At 38.4% G+C, this 19,987-nt stretch overlaps 1 protein-coding gene across 2 annotated transcripts in view; it reads left to right on the top strand.

Moving 5' to 3' along the window:
* Positions 1–3,073: 3,073 nt before the first annotated feature.
* ADGRL4 (adhesion G protein-coupled receptor L4) overlaps positions 3,074–19,987 on the top strand; it is an 81,840-nt gene continuing 64,926 nt past the window's right edge. The window contains exons 1-3 of one of the 2 annotated variants that reach the window (XM_061451592.1): positions 3,074–3,215; positions 3,723–3,784; positions 5,214–5,363. In XM_061451592.1, the coding sequence (XP_061307576.1) occupies positions 3,763–3,784; positions 5,214–5,363 (172 nt within the window). In that variant the 5' untranslated portion in view covers positions 3,074–3,215; positions 3,723–3,762. The other variant, XM_061451593.1, reaches the window with a different exon arrangement.

Genomic DNA, 19,987 nt, shown 5'->3' with positions numbered 1-19,987 from the left:
AATGTAGACAGAATCTTTGGCATATATCCAGCTAGCAGTCCAATTTTGATCACACCAAAGGAATAAATGTCTTTCATAGAGTTGGTCATGTTTATGTTAATTTAAAAGAAGCACACCTAATACTAGCACTGTTCAGTTTTACTTCCTTTGTTGGTACTATAGGCAGTTTCCAGAATTAAAGCAGTTTTTTTATATTTATCTTTTGAGAGCTACCTGAGACTGAGCTCTAGGAAATGTTAACTTTCTTCCCTCATCAGCTGTGGGCGTTAGTTTTGCAGCATTGTCTGCACAATCAGGATCCCAATTACCTTTAAGCCACTGTGAATAAATGCATTTCTTCATGATAAAAGCTTGGAAAATATCCGGTAATTTCTGAGAACAGGCTGATGTCTATCAGTTCACCACCAAAAAAAAAAAAAAAAAAGCACAAAAAACCAACAACCTTGAGAATTCTACACTCACAGTGCAATAAGATGTTGTAATCACAGTGATCGGTAATCAAAAAATGTGTGGTTTGAAGTCAAGCATGTTAGCCTGTGTATATTCATGTCCTCTTAACTCGGTCTTGCAAAGATAAATGAGCCTATTTATAAAACAAACAACACATTTAAGTATAGAATTGAGGCTTTTGCTTCCCACATTTAAGAATGGAAAAGCTGTCTTTTGGAGTGTTTCCATAAACCATTTATTTTTAATGCTTATTTTGAGGCAAGCAGGGGTGGATTCTGCAGTACTGACATTCCACATTCTTGCACCATTTGACTTAGTTTAGACTATTCTCCAGTCTTCCAGGAATATGCATGTTTGTGCATGTCCCTTCTCCCTGCCTGTAAAGACAGACATCCTTCAGTTTTGTGACACCTCAATATTTTATTCTCAGTGTATTTTGAAAATTTTGACAGTACAAATTTGAAAGTGTCTGCTTTCTTATGTGTTCATCTGCTCATCTCCACTTGTTTAACTCTTTATACCTGTGTGCCAATAGATATTATCAGTAAATCCTCCTGGTTTAATCTCTAAAATGTCTCAGAAATCTCCCCTTTCTTCTTCATTCTCCCCCTAAAATATTTGTCAAGTCCATCCTTCTCCACATCCATGCCTACTACGACCTTGCTGTCTTCAGCCTCTAAATGACACTCACATTAGCCAGTTTTTAAAGTAGTCTAATGCAAAAGTAATCCACTGCTCCCAGTATTGAGATCTCATTAAGATATTCCTAAATCCCTCTTCTTCCCTGTCTCCCTATTGCCTTCTAAATCTGATCGAAGCTCCTTTTATCACCCAGTTCCTCTTAACCTAACCTTCCTTCTTCTGTCCTTGCTCTGTTCTTTGACATCTTTCTTCTTTATGCACTCCCTCCTCACAATGTAAACCATTTCCCAATTAGACCTATGGACTGCCTTTGACGTTGTCCACTATGCCTGTGAGTGGAGTAAGTAGTTTAACAATGTTATTCCAGATGGAAACTATTCTGATGTGATTTGCATATTTCTCTTGATAAGTTTGGACCATTGACTACTAAAAAGCAAGTTGTCATGTGTTTTTCTAGCAGAAAGGAAAGGAGGCATTTGTCTCCTTATAGTGAGATTATGGCTTTTTTCTGAGTCATCCACAACTTCTCTGTAGCCCTTGAATCAGAAAAGGAATTAAAGTTTTAACTATAAATTTACTATCACTGTGGTTCATGAAATTGCTGTCTAACCAGTCTATCCAAACAGCCCTTGCAAGAAGCTGTTGTCTAAATGAAATAGAAATGTATATCTCTGACTTTTAGAAAATATATTTAAAGCTCTTAAGACCTGAATTTTAGCTTGTAACTTCTCTCTCTCTTCACTTACTCATTGTTAAACACATCTTAGCTTGATTTTGGGGAGTAAAAAGACAAAGGGCAATAAGATATAGTTTCTGCATTATAGGTTTCCAAACCCAGCCCTTACTTAGATGAAATTAGCAGCAGGATCTGTAAGTTAGTACAGACAAGCAAAGCTTACAGTTTAACGTGTCAGCATGAAGGACAGGACATTCAGATCAGAGCTCCACTCAATCCATCTGATTTTCTGTTCCTCTGAGTCTCTGTGCATCAGATTACGGGAAAACTTAACAAAACAATCTAACTCCTAGTCCCTTCCTCTCTTCCCCTTTAAGTCCTACCCCCTCAAAAAAATCAAACAAGAGAACAGTCTTCCTACACCTGGACCCTTTGTTCATTATTCTGTGGTTCAACAAAATTAACATCCGGTTACTGGAGTTTCCTCTCTCTTTGCCAAGGTGCTACAGAAGTATTTTGTGCCAGCCAGACACCTACGTGCTATTTCTACATGCCTCGAAACACCCTGGCCCAAGTAGAGTTTAACTCATTGAACTCCAGCCAGCAGGAAGCTGGAAAGTGATGGTGAGCAAATAGTTCCTAAGAACTTTAGAAAAAATGTTGCCACTTCTACAGGTAATTCTTAAAAGCAAGCTGATGCTTTCTTGTCAGTTCCCTGCCAAAGTTCCAACCTCAGAACTTTCTTGTCAGACATGAAATATTTTGTCACACTGACTTTCCATAGCCTCACATACATTTTATTTAGTTTAGAGAGATCCTCCACTCATCCAGCAGCATGCTTTTTTGTGCATGTCCCTTGGCTTCCATCTATAAAGACAGGCATATCTCAATGCTCCAGTTTTACAGAGCTTCAGCATGTAAGTCATCATCTCTGGGAAGCTGGGTAATGACAGTATCCACATCAACTATAACAGGATTAGAGAAAATGATGCCATGTCCACGCATAATGTAAGTACATGCTGAGGTCTCATCAATTAGGGTACTATAATGAGGACAGAACTGCTCTCACGTTTAACACAGAAACATGCTAAACCTATATTGAATATGTCCTATTACACAACACCCTGTTTCAGTCCTACGAACTTCTAGAAACTTTGGCTTCATCAGCTCCTGAGATTCCTGGCCGTACAGTTCCTTCCTGCCTCTTTCCTCCCTGCCTATACGTCTTTGTTTTTCTCACAAAGCAGAGTTCAGTGGATTTCCTGTACCTCCCTCACCAACCATTATCCTTAAGGCAGCATTGCTTGGCTGCAGTAAGGACCTATCTCAAAACTGAAGAAAGCGGTAGAAAGAACAATTGCAGTCGGTCAAGACTGTCTCAAAAAGAAAACAACAGAAAAAAAAAACAGGTCTTGGGGCTCACATATATTCAGCTCACCAGGAAAAGGTGGAAGGAAGCTTGTAGACCATTAACTTCAAGCTCGTAAACCCTGAGGTAGTTACTAATATCCTCCACCTCTTCCTCACTCTCCCTGATCTGCTCCACCATTCTTCTGCTACTCCTTTATTACTTCTGCAACCAGGCTTCAGCTCACCCCTTCCAGCTTCATCCTCCCTCTGTCCTAGGCACTACTCCAGGCACAAGGTCCTTTAGCCCACTCAGCCCTGAATCTTCTCTGATATCCCTTTCAAGACCCAGGCTTCTGCTTCTCTTTTACTTTCTCATTTATTCCCTTAATTTATTCCCTACTTGCCAGAAGACTCAGTCCTAAGCCCCTCCTGACCCTTCCTGTCCTGCCTGTGAGTCTCAGGAGCTTTTGGAAACGTGAAGCTTGGGAAAAAGGGCAGTGTCAGGGCTGAGCCCACAACAGCACGTCGCTTTCCTGATAGGCATGTGTACATATTTTGCACATGTTCATACATTTTAAGGAAGGGAATTTTTTCTGTGACACAGGGGCTCTGCACCAGGCACTGCACAGCAAACAGCATCACCAATGAAACTGCTTCCATTCCTAGGTAGGTGAAATCTCCTTCCCTGGGGAGCGAGTGGCAGGTGGGAAGGGAGTGGGGTCTGGCAAGGAGAAAGGATGTGTTGGAGGTGGTGGAAAACTGCTGGATACATGGGACTGAAACTCCCTTTAGCTCTGATCAGGGCTGCTACTAGATTCAGTAATTACATGGTTAGGATCATTCCAAACCCAAATCCCACAAATACCAGCCTTTATCTCACTGTGGGTTTTGTTCTGTAAAAAACAGAAACATTGTGGGGTTCTGTGGGCTTGTGGTGTGTTTATTATTTTTTTTTTCTCCTCTCCATCTGCTTGGGAGAGGTTTAGATTTCACAAGTTATGAACAGTAAAATGTCAACAGAATCACACAGGTTTTTGTTTTAATCTCTGGAAAATGGTTTCCTCTCTCAAAAATAGAGGGAAAAGATGAAACTTGGTGATAACTAAATCAATATGGATTATATATAATTGTAAAAAAAAAAAAAAGTGTGTAAGTTTTAGTCTTTTGCATATTTTGAGACATTTTAATTCGTCCAAGAAAACAGTGCCTCAGTGAGATTTCCTGAAGCAAGGAGACCTGTAGTTGTAACAGTAGGCTATCGACAATGATATTTGGGTAGGGAAAAACAAGACTGCATCCAAAAGGATCTTTGTGTTCTGCAACTTCCATGGTGTTCTACTAACGATTTATGAATTAAAAATTAAAAAACTTACTTTCCCTTCTGAGTTAGCTGCTTCATTTTTAACCTGTTACAGGGTGTGTATAATTATAATAGTTTCCTTAAAGGGAGAGATTCCTTTTTTCTTTGTGTGGAAAACCATACGTATTCATGCTGTGGGAAAGTAGATATACCCTTTAGGAGTCATCCTATGTATGGAAAAAAGAAGACAAAACTGTCATAACATAGAAACAGTATGTTAAGAGATTAGCTTTAAATAGTCTGGATAAGTTTTTAAACCCTAATATCATAATGCTGTAAATAGTATGACATGTCATTTTAATGTCTCAGACCATGCATATGTGTTAGCTACACAGGTATGGAAGTGCTTATAAAAATAAAAATTCCCATTAGGAGAACTCTGGTATTTTTACTTGATATGTATAGGGCAGCTTGGATTACACTCAATACGTAATTCAGAGTACAAATAAATGTCTCTGCTTTACTGAGTACTAAGAGAGCATTGAAAGGTTTTCAAATGTTTTCCCCAAATCACTGAATAACTTCGATGTTGTTTACCAATTTTATACTGGTTGAGTACATACACAGTATCTTAATCTACAGTGTCTGCTGTTTCTAGCCCTTGGATATTTTTACCAGAGAAGTCCCTATAATTGGTGGCCCTTGCCCCATCCTGTGATATACTGAGTCCATGATGATAAGTTTACTGGAATACACCAATTTTGTGGTCATGACTCTGATTTTCCTTTGTTCCAGTTCTGATTTCCAGTCTGCTGGACTATGGCTATACTTCTGCAAGCTGCAACATGACATGCCACAAAGATGCCAGGTGTGAAGTTCAGGGTGGGACAACAGGTTGCTATTGCTCCCAGGGATATACAGGAAATGGCATAACATTCTGCTACGGTAAACAGATTTTACCTATATGCATCTTTGTTATGTTTTTGCTTGAAAAACTTACTCAAGAGCTCATTAGCTCAAAGATTAAATCTTATGTCTCAACACCTTACACTAACATGTTCTCAAAGCCAAAAACTTTGTTTCTGAAAAATTCTACAACTTACTCTCAGTCTAATATTTTAATATAGCATACGATGCATCTCAGTTGAGTATAATATGTTTTCCAGCTTTTCTTTCCCATGGGAGATGCTCATGTATTTTCTCTGATTCAGCTTCAGCAATTTCCCTTGTGACTCAGGATTTCTGAAGCATAGAGTTGACATGACTGCCACATTACAGCCCTCTCATCTCATCCACACATACACAACACTAGACCACTCTTCCCAGCAGCTGATCACGATCAAAAACACAGCTCCTGGGCCACTCTAGAGGACTGTGAACATTTTTGTGCCACAGAGACATGCCTGCATATGAGGCAAACGTTAATTTTTCCACTACATCTGAAGAAAAGGACGATATCCCTGCCTGTATTTTTGAGTTGTCCTCCACTATGAGTAGCGCTAGTACCTATTTCTTCTATTAGATAGCTATGCCCAGCTGAAAGCAGGCTGAATTCGTATGAATCTTCTAAATTTTAAGTGTCCTGAGAAATAGTTATAAATATTAAGCATCCTTTTGATCAGGTTTTTTGTTTCACGCATCTTGGGAAATTTAGCAGTAACAGAGGCACTTCAGTTAAGTATTTGCATAGGTAAGTGGCCCACGTTTAGTTTGGATTTTTATAGCTCACTTGCTATGGTGTACTTGGAATTTTGCTTGTTTTAAGAAAATTTAGAAAGCAAAGACATTTTCCCTAAGAAAGCTGCCTACCCTTTTATAAGCTGGAAATGTTTAGAGAGAAATAAAGGTGGCTAAAATAATAAAGAGTAAGGAATTAAAAAGAAAAAAGAAAAAAAGAAAAATTTTGTTTGGAAGAGACCTTTGGAGGTCATCTGGTTCAGCTTCCCACTCAGAGCAGGTCCAGCTTAGAGAAGGTTACTCAGGGACCTGTCCAGTGAGATTTGAGTATCATAAAGAATGAAAACTACATACATCTCTGGGCCCCCATTCTAGTATCTAGCATGGTAGACACGTGACTAGGTAGCCTAGGCAGAATAAGTGTGATGACTACTATATTTTTGAAAACTTTTTTCAATATCTAGTTGTGGTTTCTCTTATTGTAGCTTGTAACTTTTGCCTCTTATGTACATTTCAAACAATAGTTTAGCTTCATGTCCCCTCTAAACCCCCATAGCCTCCCATTAGGTGGCTGTAGAAAACAATAATTTCCCTCTTGCCTTGTCTTCTTAAGCCTGAAAAAACACTGTTGCCTGAGCCTCTTCTTTGCATCACTTGTCATGTATTCACTAAACATATTTCTTAAATTTAATGCTGGCCTTGCCCTAAATATAGGTCAATCATTATTTGTCTATCGAGCTGGTCAGAGAGAAATAAGAAGAAATGGCCTTCACTACACTAGTATTGTATTTGCACTAATTCAGTTTTACTACCATGAGTAAGCTGGTTGATTTGAAAGCTAAATGTACATTATGTTTGCAGAGTCAGGGGCCTATGCTTGTGAATAATGCAGAGAAAGAATTAAAACAAGTCAATTTTTAGCAATGCTCCCTGAAACAGATCAAACCAGGATTTATTTATCTGCCATGATGCAGTATCCTCTATGTTGTGTGTACTTTTCTAGAAAGTTATGATTATGAATCATTAATTATATTTACAGTAAGATACCTGTTGTTCTTCACTGACATCACTGATGTTCTTAAATCCATCCATTATATATGTACCTAGTATAGTGCTATTAAATCCATTTGTGTAAGGGTAGATTTATCTTACCTTCCATGTTCTTTTTCCTCATATAGTATATTTTTCTTACATTCTCTTTTGCCTGTATTGTTTTTAGGGAAATCTACATTCAAACTTCATAAAAACTTTTATAGAGCATGTAAAGAAAACTCAGTAGAGTGAAATATACATTTGCAGATCTTGTCAATCAATTAATTGTTTATTAAGAATTATACTGTTTGGAGACTCAATCTTTAAAATGAAATTTGCAATGTCAGCCCAGGCAAAACAGCTACTAGATGTATTAGTGGTGCTTTGCAGTTGAGCAGCAATGGTTTGAAGCAAGCCTTACATCAGGAGAATGTTTTCTTTGGTAAAATACTTCAACAACCCACCAAAGTCACTTACCCTCTAGCCAAACAACAAAGCTTGTATCAGAACTATGTGGCTGTTGCCCCTGAAAGAAAGGCAACATTTCTCTGGAGCAGCATGTTCCATGGTGCATTGTTAATATTGCGCAGTCGTTCTTTAATAGCATAAACAAGAAACCTGGATTTTAATTGGGTAGGTTCTAAAAAAGATTAGAAATACAGGCCAAACTCTATCATAAATAGTATAAAGCTACCTTCAAAGGAGATCATCAATTAGTTGCTAATACAGTAATTTTCTAGCAAATATATATAATACTTTGTGTTTACATATTTGCCCTTTTAGTGATTTAGATAAGTTGTGAGAGTCATAATTACTGTCAACAGCATTAGTAATTTTGCATAGCACAGAACCAACTTCATTGTGCTTATCCTGGTGTACCATTAAAGCAGAACTGTTGTTTCGAGGGTTTATTCTGGAACAAGCAATTTAAATTCTTTCTCCTTGTGAAAATGTTGGAGAACAAAAAAATTCTAGTTCTTGTGTTAGTCCACTTAAGCCTGTAGCTGGAAAACTGTCCCTTTTTATTTATAGGTACTCCCAATGTTTTTAAAAGGTTTACGTTTTTTTCTCTACTTTCACTTGCTTGTAACACCTCTTAAATACTTGTAAAAGTTATTTCTTTCCCAGCTCTGTCTTTTCAATGTGATGCACTTAGACATTTTCCCTTGAGTTTACTGTGCTGCAAAAGGCAATAATGCCCTGTTACATTTATTTCCTAGCACCATTATTGGTGAATCATGAATCACTGATGTCAGCATACCTTAGGAATCGGGTTTGTTAGTTTTTACTTTGCTCCCTTTGCCAGCTGGCTAAGTGACTGTAGAGAGCTCAAGATTATTGGATTTGCTGTGTATAGATAAAGACATATAGATATGAATTTAATTTCCTGGTGTCAAAGTCATGGCTTTTAAAATAATTATCCTCTTACAATCTTTCCCACAAGATTTCAACCACCATAAATTAGGTCATATTTTGGACTTTCCAAAGGCAAACTTTGGCCAGACTAACAATAAACTAATCCTCTTCATAATCTCATTGTCTTCAGTAAGAGTATGTGCAGGAATGCACATAGTCAGGAGAATAACTGATTGTAGGATCTGGCCTCTTTTGTATATTGGAGTTATAACTTACGTAGCAATAAATTCCTTCCGTACAATATCTTCCAGAAATCAATAAATGAGTCACTTTGTCAAGCTTTAAACCTCTGAAGTACAAAATACTGCGCCATTCTTCTTACTACTTCTTTGGTATTAATATTCCTTGCTTAGGTAGTATTAGATGAGAGAGAGCAACCTCTGAAAATATAATTATTTGCCTCTTAGGATTCCATTCTTGGGCAGATGTGTGTTCTGAATGTAATGCATGGGGCTTTAGGTTCATGTTATCATACACCTAATTGAAGTAGCACAGCTAGAGCTTTCGGCATGAAAATAAAAAATATCCAGATAAGACTGATTTATAGACAAGTTAACTTTCTTTTGTGCAAAAATGCCATGGAATTTGTGCAGATAAATAGCATGCATTTACCACTTTTGTAAATCCATCTCTTTATATAAAGAGTTGGCCATATAAATTAGGTGTTGCTCATAATTCCAGCTTTCTTCCAAAAGAAAATGAAATGAAACAAAAAAAAAATTCAAATCCTTTAGAGAAGATTGGGGTGGAAGTGAAACTTCATAGAAGCCAATATTTTATTTTTAAAACAGAGGGAAAAATTATTTGGCATTATTGATGCTTTCCTAAGCAGCTCTGCTGTTTCAGTACTGGCTGTTTCTTGATTGCTGACTGCCAATTTGCTGCTTTGCTGGCACACTGCAGGAAATTAAAGTAAACAGTGTGATCACAGTGTTTACTTTAACTTTGTAAAATACGGAAGAAAAATGAAGCAGTGTTGTTTGTTCCAGGAGGGTAGGCAGGCAAGCAGGAAAAGTCTGAACACAATATCCCTCCCAGATATCCCCACACAATATTCCCTTGTAAATGTCACTTGCAAATTATACTACAAAATTAATCAGTCTTACTTGCAAAATAGTTACAGCTCTTCCAGAAATAGTGAGCAAGGATGTAGGCTATCAAAGAAACTGTATACTGAAGCAAGGCACTGACTCTTTCTGAAGTGCAGTGTAAGAGGATTTATCATTTTCCAGAGGCAAAAAATACATCAGTTCAAAGTGGTATTTTATATCAAAATACAGAATCCCTGTTAGAACACAGGTCAATTTGTGTAAACTCAGCTGAATCAAATTGAAAGTCTACTCAATATCTGAACACAAGCATATTTTCTTGTTTTACTGAGGGTCATGCGACCAACTCTCTGGCTTTTGACAGCTGTAAAAAGGAGCTTTCCTGTGATACATCAGCTCTTTGCTCTAAGGTGATGTCACTGTGTCCCACCATCAACTTTCATTGCAGTCACTGAATTTGTTTTGATTCACTGATGTCACCATTGCCATTCTAGAACCCCCAATGGGTGTGTAGTTTTGTGGGAATTTTTACCTCTTAAATTAACAATACCCTGTAAAACCACTGTGTATAATCATTTCATTCTATCCATAAATGTCCTTCAATAGAAAGTAATCTAACCAAAATGCTGGTTCACCGGAAGAGAATTTTTTTTATTACCAGCAGGCATAAATCACTGGATGTCACTTCTGTGTTTACCAAATAGTTTGAAATCACTGATATGGAAGATCCAGTCCACACGCTTCCTAAATCCATTTCACTGCTCTCAGTTACCACAAGCTATGAAAAGGCAAATTGCAGCTGCTCTAGCATAGCACAGCAGGAGAAAGATATGTCTTAGCCAAACATAAATAACAGGGCTCCACACAGTGGGTGACAGCTTGGAAAACCTGGGATGTGCTATGCAGGAGGCCAAAGCAGACCACTGATTCCCAGCCCTTTTTATATACTCCTCATAACCTCTAGGCTCATCTCTCACTCTTCCTTACACTTTTTCCTCTTCCCTCCTTATCCTGTCTCTCAGTCTCTCCTGCTTTGCCTCCAAATTCTGCTGGATCTATTACACATTTTTAGGGTGGAGCATGGTAAATCTAAAGTGTGGGCTGTGTGAAAGGGCTGAAGTCATCTTTGAATTCAGAATTCCTGCTCTAGGTTTAGGTGTCTGGCTTTCTGCTGATCCCAAGAAGCATTAGGAGGCACTGTCCTGTTTGTTGCATATGTAGATATTATATTTAATTAAGCCCACACCTTCAGGGTTCCTCTACAGGGAACAGAAAGTTTCCTTCCCTTCCATCTCTTCATCAGTCTGTATCATCTTCAGTGTAGCTGAATGTCTTTCACCTTTTCTTGAAGTGCAGAGAGTGACAGCTGAGCTGTGAGATGTTACCCAAGTGAGGTATCTTGATCTCACATTTTGGACTGTACCTGTAGGCAGATCATGAAATTGAAAAGCCTGAAGAAATTATTGAGGAGGATTTGATACCCTGGTTCATAACAGTCCACTTGCCTGGGAAAGCATGGGTGTTAATGTTAACGTAGCAGGTTCCTGGCTGTTTGTGGACCTACGGCTATATGTATGGCCTTTTTTCATGCAAGGTGCTACAATTTTCTGTGAATTGGGTAAGGTTTTACTGGTTATAATTTATGTAGACTGCTGGGGACTAACCAGCAGTTGCATGGTTGCCTTCTAGTTGCAAAAGACAGAGCTATGAGAAAAAACAAAGAAAAGAGGAAAAACAGAAAAGCATCTTTCTTCTTCTCTGTGGTTTTTGTTTATATTTTCTTGAAATGGAACTTTGAGCATGACTGAAATGCAGTAATGCATTTTTTGAATGGGCCAGGAAGAAGCCAAAACTTCCTCTTGTTACATCTTTAATAGTATCCAGTCTCTCTTTTAAATTAGTCCTGTTTGTATCTAGAAAGGATTTAAAGATGGGTGTAGATGATGTGGTAGAAAAGAGTTATTTGTCTCTCTCAAAAATGTACCCAAACTTTCAAGCTGATCAGCTGTACATGGATGGTTTCTTGCTTGTTTAAGTCAAAATGTGTTTTAACCCATGCCAAATAATTCTAATTTCCTTTCTTGAGAAAATACTCTTTTCATCTTGCTTTATGGTACTAAGAATCAATCAATATGTTACATGTTTAGAGTCTGTGGAAAAATTCATTTAAGGAGCTTTAAACTTGTTATTTCAGAGTCTGCTTACTTTGTGTTTACCAGAGATATGACTCACTTCCTGTATCTCTAGCATCTGAAGCAGTCCAGATAGGTCCGGCAGTAACAAAACATTCTTCTCACTTGTTGGTTTGAAGTAAAAGGATGAAAGATATTTCCAGAACATGTATGCTCATACATGTTTATTAAATGTACACATATGTATGAGTAGGTACGTGGATAAAAACCAACCTTTTCCATGCAAAAAATGTAAAGCAATCTCAAAATCATCAGTTTTACTCATTCTGTGGTTGTATAGTTTAAGTTAGCTTTTATTAAGACTGGGATTTATGGGAAAGAAGTTGCTTCCATAAATTCCTCTTCCTTGAGATATCTTCTGCACCTAGGTTTGTGTATGATAGAACCCACTACAGCCATCAGATTCTGCAGCTGCCTTTGGGGCTATAAAGTTAGTGTTACCCACTTAACAAGGAAAGAATCATAAGGAATTGCACACAGAAGAGATGATGATGTCATTTCCACACATCTACATTAATTTGCATATAATATCCTAGTAGTCTGGCATATTCATTTTACTTCTCTCTCTGTCCAATAATTCACATAGTTCAATAGTGACAAAGTGTTCTGTTTTTTTTTTGGTTTTGCTGTTTTATTTGTTTGTTTTCCTCTTGCAGAATAAACTGGCCAGGAGTGGTGAAGTTGTCTGTAACCTCATTTGAAATGTGTAATTTATCTAGGATGATATGTAGGTGCACAATTTTTCTGTGTATGACTGTGAAAAATTGCCGACTGAGCTGTTGGCAGACAGAATATCAAACCCCGCTCAGCCCTGTTTGTATGAAAAGGTTTAAGAAGGTAATTGACACTTTGGGCCTCTATTTGCCAAAGAAAGAGATAATGACTTCCCCAAGAAGATTAGAATCTAACCAAACATTGTGCTCTAAATATAGAGCACAAAGCCAGGTGATGTTTGCGAAAATGCTGCTTGGCTGCAGGAGGAGGGGGGGCCTGAAGGACTGCAATTTTGCACTGTATATTTTTAAGGTACACAGATTTAATTTAGAGATTATGGCTCGAAAATGAAATTTACAGTATGTGTGTTTTTCAACGATAAGAAATTGATTTTGTGACCTTGGTACACACTAATTGAAATATCTGGCACTGTGTTTTGCTGAGGTTAAAGGAAGCTATATATGCCTGGAACCACATTCTTCTTTCACCTTGAACTGCACAGTTAATCGCAACCACAATCACTAGCAGGAAGGAAGCTGCTATTTCGCTGTGGTACAAGGAAGTTGAATAATCTCTGTTCATTGTCTAATGGATAGGTTGTTTTGTGTTTACTTCAGGTTAAGTTTAAAAGATTCACATTAACTTCAAATGGAGACTTCTGGTGGAATTAACAATTAAGAAGCACCAAGGCTTGGAGCTCTATTCTGTGCCCTCTGCCACTGCGCCAGGTGATGGTACGGGGAAAAGGCTCTCTGGCTGTGCACTTCTTCATGCTGTTCCAGCAGCAGGGAGAAGAGAGCAGCACATGGGCTGCTCTGCCCTTGGACTGTTACTCCTGTACATCCTCCTGCTTGAAAGGCCAGTTGCAGCATTTAGAAACAGTAGCTATGCCCCAAGGGACTCCACAGGTGGGTTGCTGATTTAATGAGTCTTCTTTATTTAACTGGTTTTCTGTCTTAGCTTAGACTAGTACAACTGTGACAGTCTAAAGTTGTCTATAAACTAGTGTGTCAGGGTGTCCCACTATTTCACTTATTATTTAATGTTACACATTTGTTAGGTTGGTACAGGATCATGTTTGTCAAAAAGGAAAATTAAAGCTCCTGAAAAGCATTGACAATAAATGGTTACTTGTTCAAAAACAGCCAAGTCAACCTTTGTTTATGTTAGTAGGCTTCATGTAATGGTGTTGCAATAAAGAAAAATAGCTCTTCAGGATATGCATTGGCTTTTATGTTTTATTTGTAATGAAAGCTATGCACATAGGCGGCAATCTACATAAGTTACAGTGAAGGAGAATATAAGCATAGATGGTGACTTGCATGTTTATATATTTAATATTTATTTGTGGCAAAGTGTCTGAATTTAATTTTTAAAGAATGTGAAATTAGGCTGAGGTATTGCAGTTCTCATTCCCAGAAATCTTCTCAAAGGAAAGCTAAGAGAAAAGCTGAATTCATCCTACCACAGGAGAACACTGTCTATATCTCCTGCCCCAGCTGCACAGAGCAGCTGTAGATCTGTTCCCACAACTCTTGTCATATTTGATTCCAGGCTGGGAGAGAGTCCAGTGATCCTCACTGCCTTCTTCATGTTGTAATCGGTTTTGGGTAACCCCAAAGTCCAAATGGGCTGAGATCAGCACAGCCCCATCTCACAGTTTGCATCAGCAGCGTCATGAAAGAGAGGGAGTTTTGCAATGGTGATCTCTGCAGCACATGAAAGTCTTCATCACTGATCTCTGTAGCACGTGAAAGTCTTCATCACTGATCTCTGTAACATCAGAGGCCCCAAAAAACACCAGAGAAACTCTTCAGGATATTGGCATGAACTGAAAGGGAAATTCAGCTAAGCTCTGCAGGTCTAAATAGGAGGTCTGAGCCTTTCTTTAGTTCTTTGTGGTGGTGGGAAAGGAGTAGGTGGAAAATTGCATTGCAGCAGAGTCTTTGCCTTACATATGTGTTGAATAAATCATTTTGGTAGGTAGTGTTGATCCTGAGGAAGCTCTTCCTTTTCAAAATCAGCCTGTAACTAGCTCAGAAAGGAGATCAGTGGAAGCTGGAGCTACTCAGACAAACAGGTTTGGGCCCTCTGTACCTATCCAGAATGTTTCATTATTTGAAGTTGTGATGAAGCATGCAGAAATTCATAAATGTGACCCACTGTGCAACATAAAAGTATCAATATTTCTATGCTATTGTGTAAGGGATATCTGGTGCATACAGAAAGAATTTCATCTCCCTAACTACCACAGAGAAAATGGGAAAGGCAAATAGCCTTCAGAAGTGTATTGACTTGAAAGCAAAGATGAGAAGTTTCTAAAACTTAACAGTGTTTCATCTAGGCCAATCAAAATAGAAACTATGCTGCATAGCATTTGTAAACAATGGAAAGATGTGATTTAGCTTCTTTTTTAGGGTTGTCATGCAAATCTTGGTACACTGATTCCACAAAGCTTTGATCATACTCAGCTCCATGTTTAAAATCCAGGAAGTTCTTAGTAAAGCTGTTGCTTCAGGGGTACATCACACCGCAGAAGCTAGATATTCAGTCCAAGGTGTGTCAGGACACAGTGGTGGGCTACAGAAGTGCTGAGCTCCGTTTGTATCATTTTGCTCAGGATGTCTGAGGCTTAGATGGATGTTAGAGGAGAGGCTGAGATAATATTTGCACAGCTGTGGGAGCAAAGAAAAGAACTGTTAAGTGAACTTTGTGTTCATCCTCTAGAATAAACAGGTAGTATGCTAATACCACCAAATGCTTCTTGTTGGAGGGGAGAGATGTGCTAAAAGGCCTCTGGGCTGTAGTCGCTGTTTTCAAAGAAAGCTATTGCAGCTTTTATTAGCTGTAAAGTGCTCTTGAATTATTACTCAAGTTTTGGCCTTAGACTGATGAACATTCAGAAAACTTTTAACCTGACAATGGCATATTACCCTCAGGGCATGCCACGCAGAAAGTAGCATTCAAGTTTCAGCTTGACACTCAAACTAGTAAGGGGTCTGTGCTGCAATACGGACATATGTTTTTGAGTGCTGGAACAGAAATCCAAGTGCAGGGCTATTGCTTTTTTTCACTGGCAGTGTGGTAAAAATAGCCTCTTGATATACCTTCTGCCTCTGTTCTTGTTGCAGTAAGCAATGGTAAGGGCACAGATAAGTACAGTAATGTATTTTATTATAGTTTCCTGCAGAAGGGGTGTTGCTGATGACTTTCCTCTGGCAGGGGGGTGACTTGCAATTGACTCTTGCAAGCCACAATGGCTGTAGGACACAAAGTCACAGTTAGGGGTGGATTTTCCAAAGAAATATGTGTTGAGCACTTTTGAACTGTCTGGCTCTATCCTAGGTGCCTAAAGGAGGACTGTGTTGTTTCAAAAGAATAATCCCAGTTGTGGGTGCTGAGCAATTGAAAATCTGTCCCTGAACTGCCTTTTTTTTTTCTATCATCTGTTGGCAGTTTGGGCTTTTGATTGATTTATTACTTTGTTTTTAACTGCAAAGACCCTTTATTCAGGAGGGGAACTATGTGAATGAGCTGGAGCTGCTGGTGGTAGCAGCTCCTTGCCATCAGAGTTTCAGTAATTAAATAAGTAGATAATATCCTCCTTATTGAGAAGATTTAGAAAATCATAAGGACTTTGCATTATTACAGTGTTTAACATCCGCAAATGGAAAAAAAAAACATAATGGCAATTTTCATTAGCTGCAATGCATGTGGAGAGCTCTTTTTCTTTCTTTGAACAGCCAAACACTAAACAATTCCTAAATCCCTCCTTGTTACTTATGTTTTCTTCGTGGTGGTTAAAAACCCCATAAAGCAGAAACTGAAGACTTGCTATTAAAATACTTGCTGACAGCTCCATTCAAAACATCCTTTCAAATACTGCTATCACATCATGATTCATCTGCTATTCTGATACAGTTGCTTTAACAACAAGTACCTTCCTTCTTGGTTAGGGCTCATCTCTTTTCATCACAAAATTCTTCCTTTAGACACTTTATTGAATCTCTGCTGTAAACAAGTCTTTCCCTGGTGTGATAGTGTTTGTGTTACAGAACACATGTAACCCCCTAAAAGCACAAGAAACCCTAACCTTTTATCATCTCATTACCTGGAATATATATATATGGGTGCAAGCACTCAGTGCAATTAGCATAACAAGTCAGGGTTTCTGGTTCAGCATAGTGACCCTACATCCCTCTGTACCCAACGAGTATATGCTGCCCTGTTGTTGTAGCACCATGCTTCCATGAGCTAACTCTGCCAGGGCAGCTCTTTGTCTGGTGTACAGCAGCACAGCTCTATCAATTACAGCAGACTTATGTAGCTCCCACCAGCTGAAGACCAAGCTCAGGAACATCCTGGGGATTAAGTGGTCCCCAGTGAAGCAGGGTGAATTTCACTCTTGAAGCTTGAAGTTAGAATTATTTACAGCCACTTTAACAGGACAACAGCTGCTCTTTACCTGGAGATGAGCCAACAGCACTGAAAAATTTTGGATCTGAATTGCAGATGGATGAATTTCAATTTGATTCAAGTAGCTGGACTGCATGATTCTGTACTGTAAGCTTTCAAAGTCAGAGCTTGAGAGAAAGATCATTAATTTGGAAGCTGATACTCTGAAAGACTTTTATGAAGCAATATATTTTCATAGCAGACTCGGATCAATTTAAAAGTAGTAATCAAGGGCCATGTGCTACGTGTTCACAGACAGAAAATGTAGAGAATCCAGCCAGAGCCAGACACTTAACATTCAGAGCATTAAGACTAGCACTGAGGATATTGCCTCTGTGGAAAACAGTATGGTTCGGAATTAAAGCATTGTGAAGTTTTGAGATAACCAGATACAAGGATGCCTCTGGATTCCTCCCAGAAACAACAAGCTCAACATAACTTTTCCAGGCAAATTTGGGATTGACTTCTGTACAAATTTTGATGGAAGAAAAGGTCCCTGCAAATATCCCACAGAAAAAGTGTGTTAAATTCTTGAGACAAAAGAAAAAATTATAATAGTACCCATTGAAACTACTTTTTAACATATTTGAAAGGCATTCTCCAAATCCAAAGTAACTACAGCAGTTTTCATCAAATGAGATGTAGACCTAGAGATTTTTCCCTTGCCAGTCCTAAGAATTTTATGAGTTGTAACATTGCCTTAAAAAATAAAGCATCCACACACTACTGTTTTATGTCATGCAAGTAAAAGCATTGTACAAAACCAAAATTTATATTTACTTGGATAGGGCCACAACTAAACTCCTCTTGGAATCTCTAACCTCACTCCCTTAGTATTCTCTTTCAGGATACTTATAGGAAAAAATAGTGGCCATTGGCAATTATAGATATTTCAAAAGGCTGATTCATTTCATCTCTTACGGCAGTCATTGACAGACTCTGCTCTGTGCCATGCTGTGTCTGAAACCAGATCCACAGCCATTCAGGATTTGTACTTGGAGCCAGATATGATTTTCACTTCTTTGCTGAAATCGTCCTCTGTCATGACTTGAAGCAACAGAAAGGCACCTCTGTGTGCGTTAATTACACACTCTCAGGTTGATTTTTCTCCAGGTTTCCATATCAATCTTTACTAGCCAGGAAAGAAACTAGGGAATAATGAAATCTTTCATGGGTGGCTTTATTTTAGTGGATGTGTTAAGATTTTCTGTGTGTCATGGCTTAACCCCAGCTGGAAACTAAGCACCATGCAGCTGCCCCCCCCTTCCACACATCTGCCCCCACCCCCCCACCCCTCCTGGTGGGATGGGGGAGAAAATCAGAAAAGTAAAATTGAGAAAACTCATAAGTTGATATGAGGACAATCTAATAGATTGTCTAATAGGTAAAGCAAAATCTGTGCATGCAAGCAAAGCAAAACAAGGAATTTATTCACCACTTCCCGTAGACAGGCAGGTGTTCAGCCATCTCCAGGAAAACAGGGTTTCATCACTCATAATGGTTACTTGGGAAGATGCCATAACTCTGAATGTCCTCCCTTTCTTTCTTATTCCCCCAGCTTTATATGCTGAGCAGGATGTTGTATGGTATGGAAAACCCTTAGGTCAGTTAGGATCACCTGTCATGCTGTGTCCCTTCCCAATTCCTTGTGCACTTCCAGCCTACTCACTGACGGGGTGAACTGAGAATCACAGAATCAGCCAGGTTGGAAAAGACCTTTTAAGATCATCAAGTCCAACCATTACCCCAGGACTGCCAAGACTACCACTAAACCAAATTGCTGAAGGCCTCATCTACATGGTTTTTGAACACTTCCAGGGATAATGATTTCACTATTTCCTTGGGAAGCCTGCTCCAATACCTGATTACCCTCTCTGCGAAGGAGAAGCAGAAAAGACCTTGACTTTGTGTAAGCACTGCTCAGTGATAACTAAAACATCCCTTTATTATCAATAGTGTTTCCAGCACAAATCCAAAACATCATCCATACCAAATACTATGAAGAAAATTAATACTATCCCAGCCAAACCAGCAGACTGTCAGAGTGACATTGCAGTGTGATCATTCTCTGTACCTTTTGAACTCAGTTGTCTTACACTAGATTAAAAAAAAACAAATAAACCGAAAGTTTTTAAAAAACTGAAAGTTTTGCATAAATAACCTAATACAAAAAGTTATACTGTAAATTCACATATATTGAAGAATCCACATGAAAAATTAACCTTACTTGGGACTGAGCTATTGAAATAATTTGACCTTGAGTTTGCATTTCCCTAGCCATCAAAGGCAAGCAAACCTAAGAGGTAGGGTAGTAGGAAGACAGGTCTCAACAGTTACAGGTCTTGTGGAATGTTTTGTTCACTGCAAGTACCCAGATGAATTTTTATGTGAGATATGCCTATCTATTTTCCTTGGCTTTGTTTTGACTAATACAGTGTTATCTTCAGAGGCAAAATTTTGTTTGAACTGAAGAGTTTTTAGACCTGCAGTCTACATTTTTCTACATGTCGGGCAATAACGTAGTAGGAAAAGATTCTTTATAAATACACACAGGTATATAGACCATACTGTCTATGTACATTTAAAAGGCATTGAAACAATCTGAATTCCTTTAATCTATGTAAAAGGTCCCAAACTTTAATTCACAAAACTTATACCCTTACCCGATTCATCAAACAAATGTGTTCCATAAAAGGATGAGAAAAAAATAAAAATATTCTGTAGTTAAGCACGCCATACATATTTTCACTAAACTAGATTAGGACAATGGAATACTTTCACAGTTTTTTTCCATAGCATACAGAGCATAGTGCTTGGGAAAAATGGGAAAAAAAAATCTTTTTTTTTTTTTTTTTTCGCATAGTGTGGGATCTATTAAGCAACTACAGCAAATAGCTAGATAATTTATTTTTGCTTTTACGCCTCTAAGCAGATTCTGTTTGGATGGGTTGCTCTTGGAGAGTGAAATTCCTGAGCAAGCTTATTACCTTTGTGTCAGCTTTTACTACTTTGGTTCTCTTCATTTTAATAGTAT

The sequence above is a fragment of the Pezoporus flaviventris genome, unplaced genomic scaffold (assembly GCF_033815535.1).
Source record: "Pezoporus flaviventris isolate CSIRO_AGI_PZ_B2104156 unplaced genomic scaffold, CSIRO_AGI_Pfla_v1 ptg000013l, whole genome shotgun sequence".
Classification (NCBI taxonomy): Eukaryota; Metazoa; Chordata; class Aves; order Psittaciformes; family Psittacidae; genus Pezoporus; species Pezoporus flaviventris.
The sequence above is the reverse complement of the archived record's forward strand: the minus strand, read 5'-3'. Positions and strand labels throughout refer to the sequence as shown.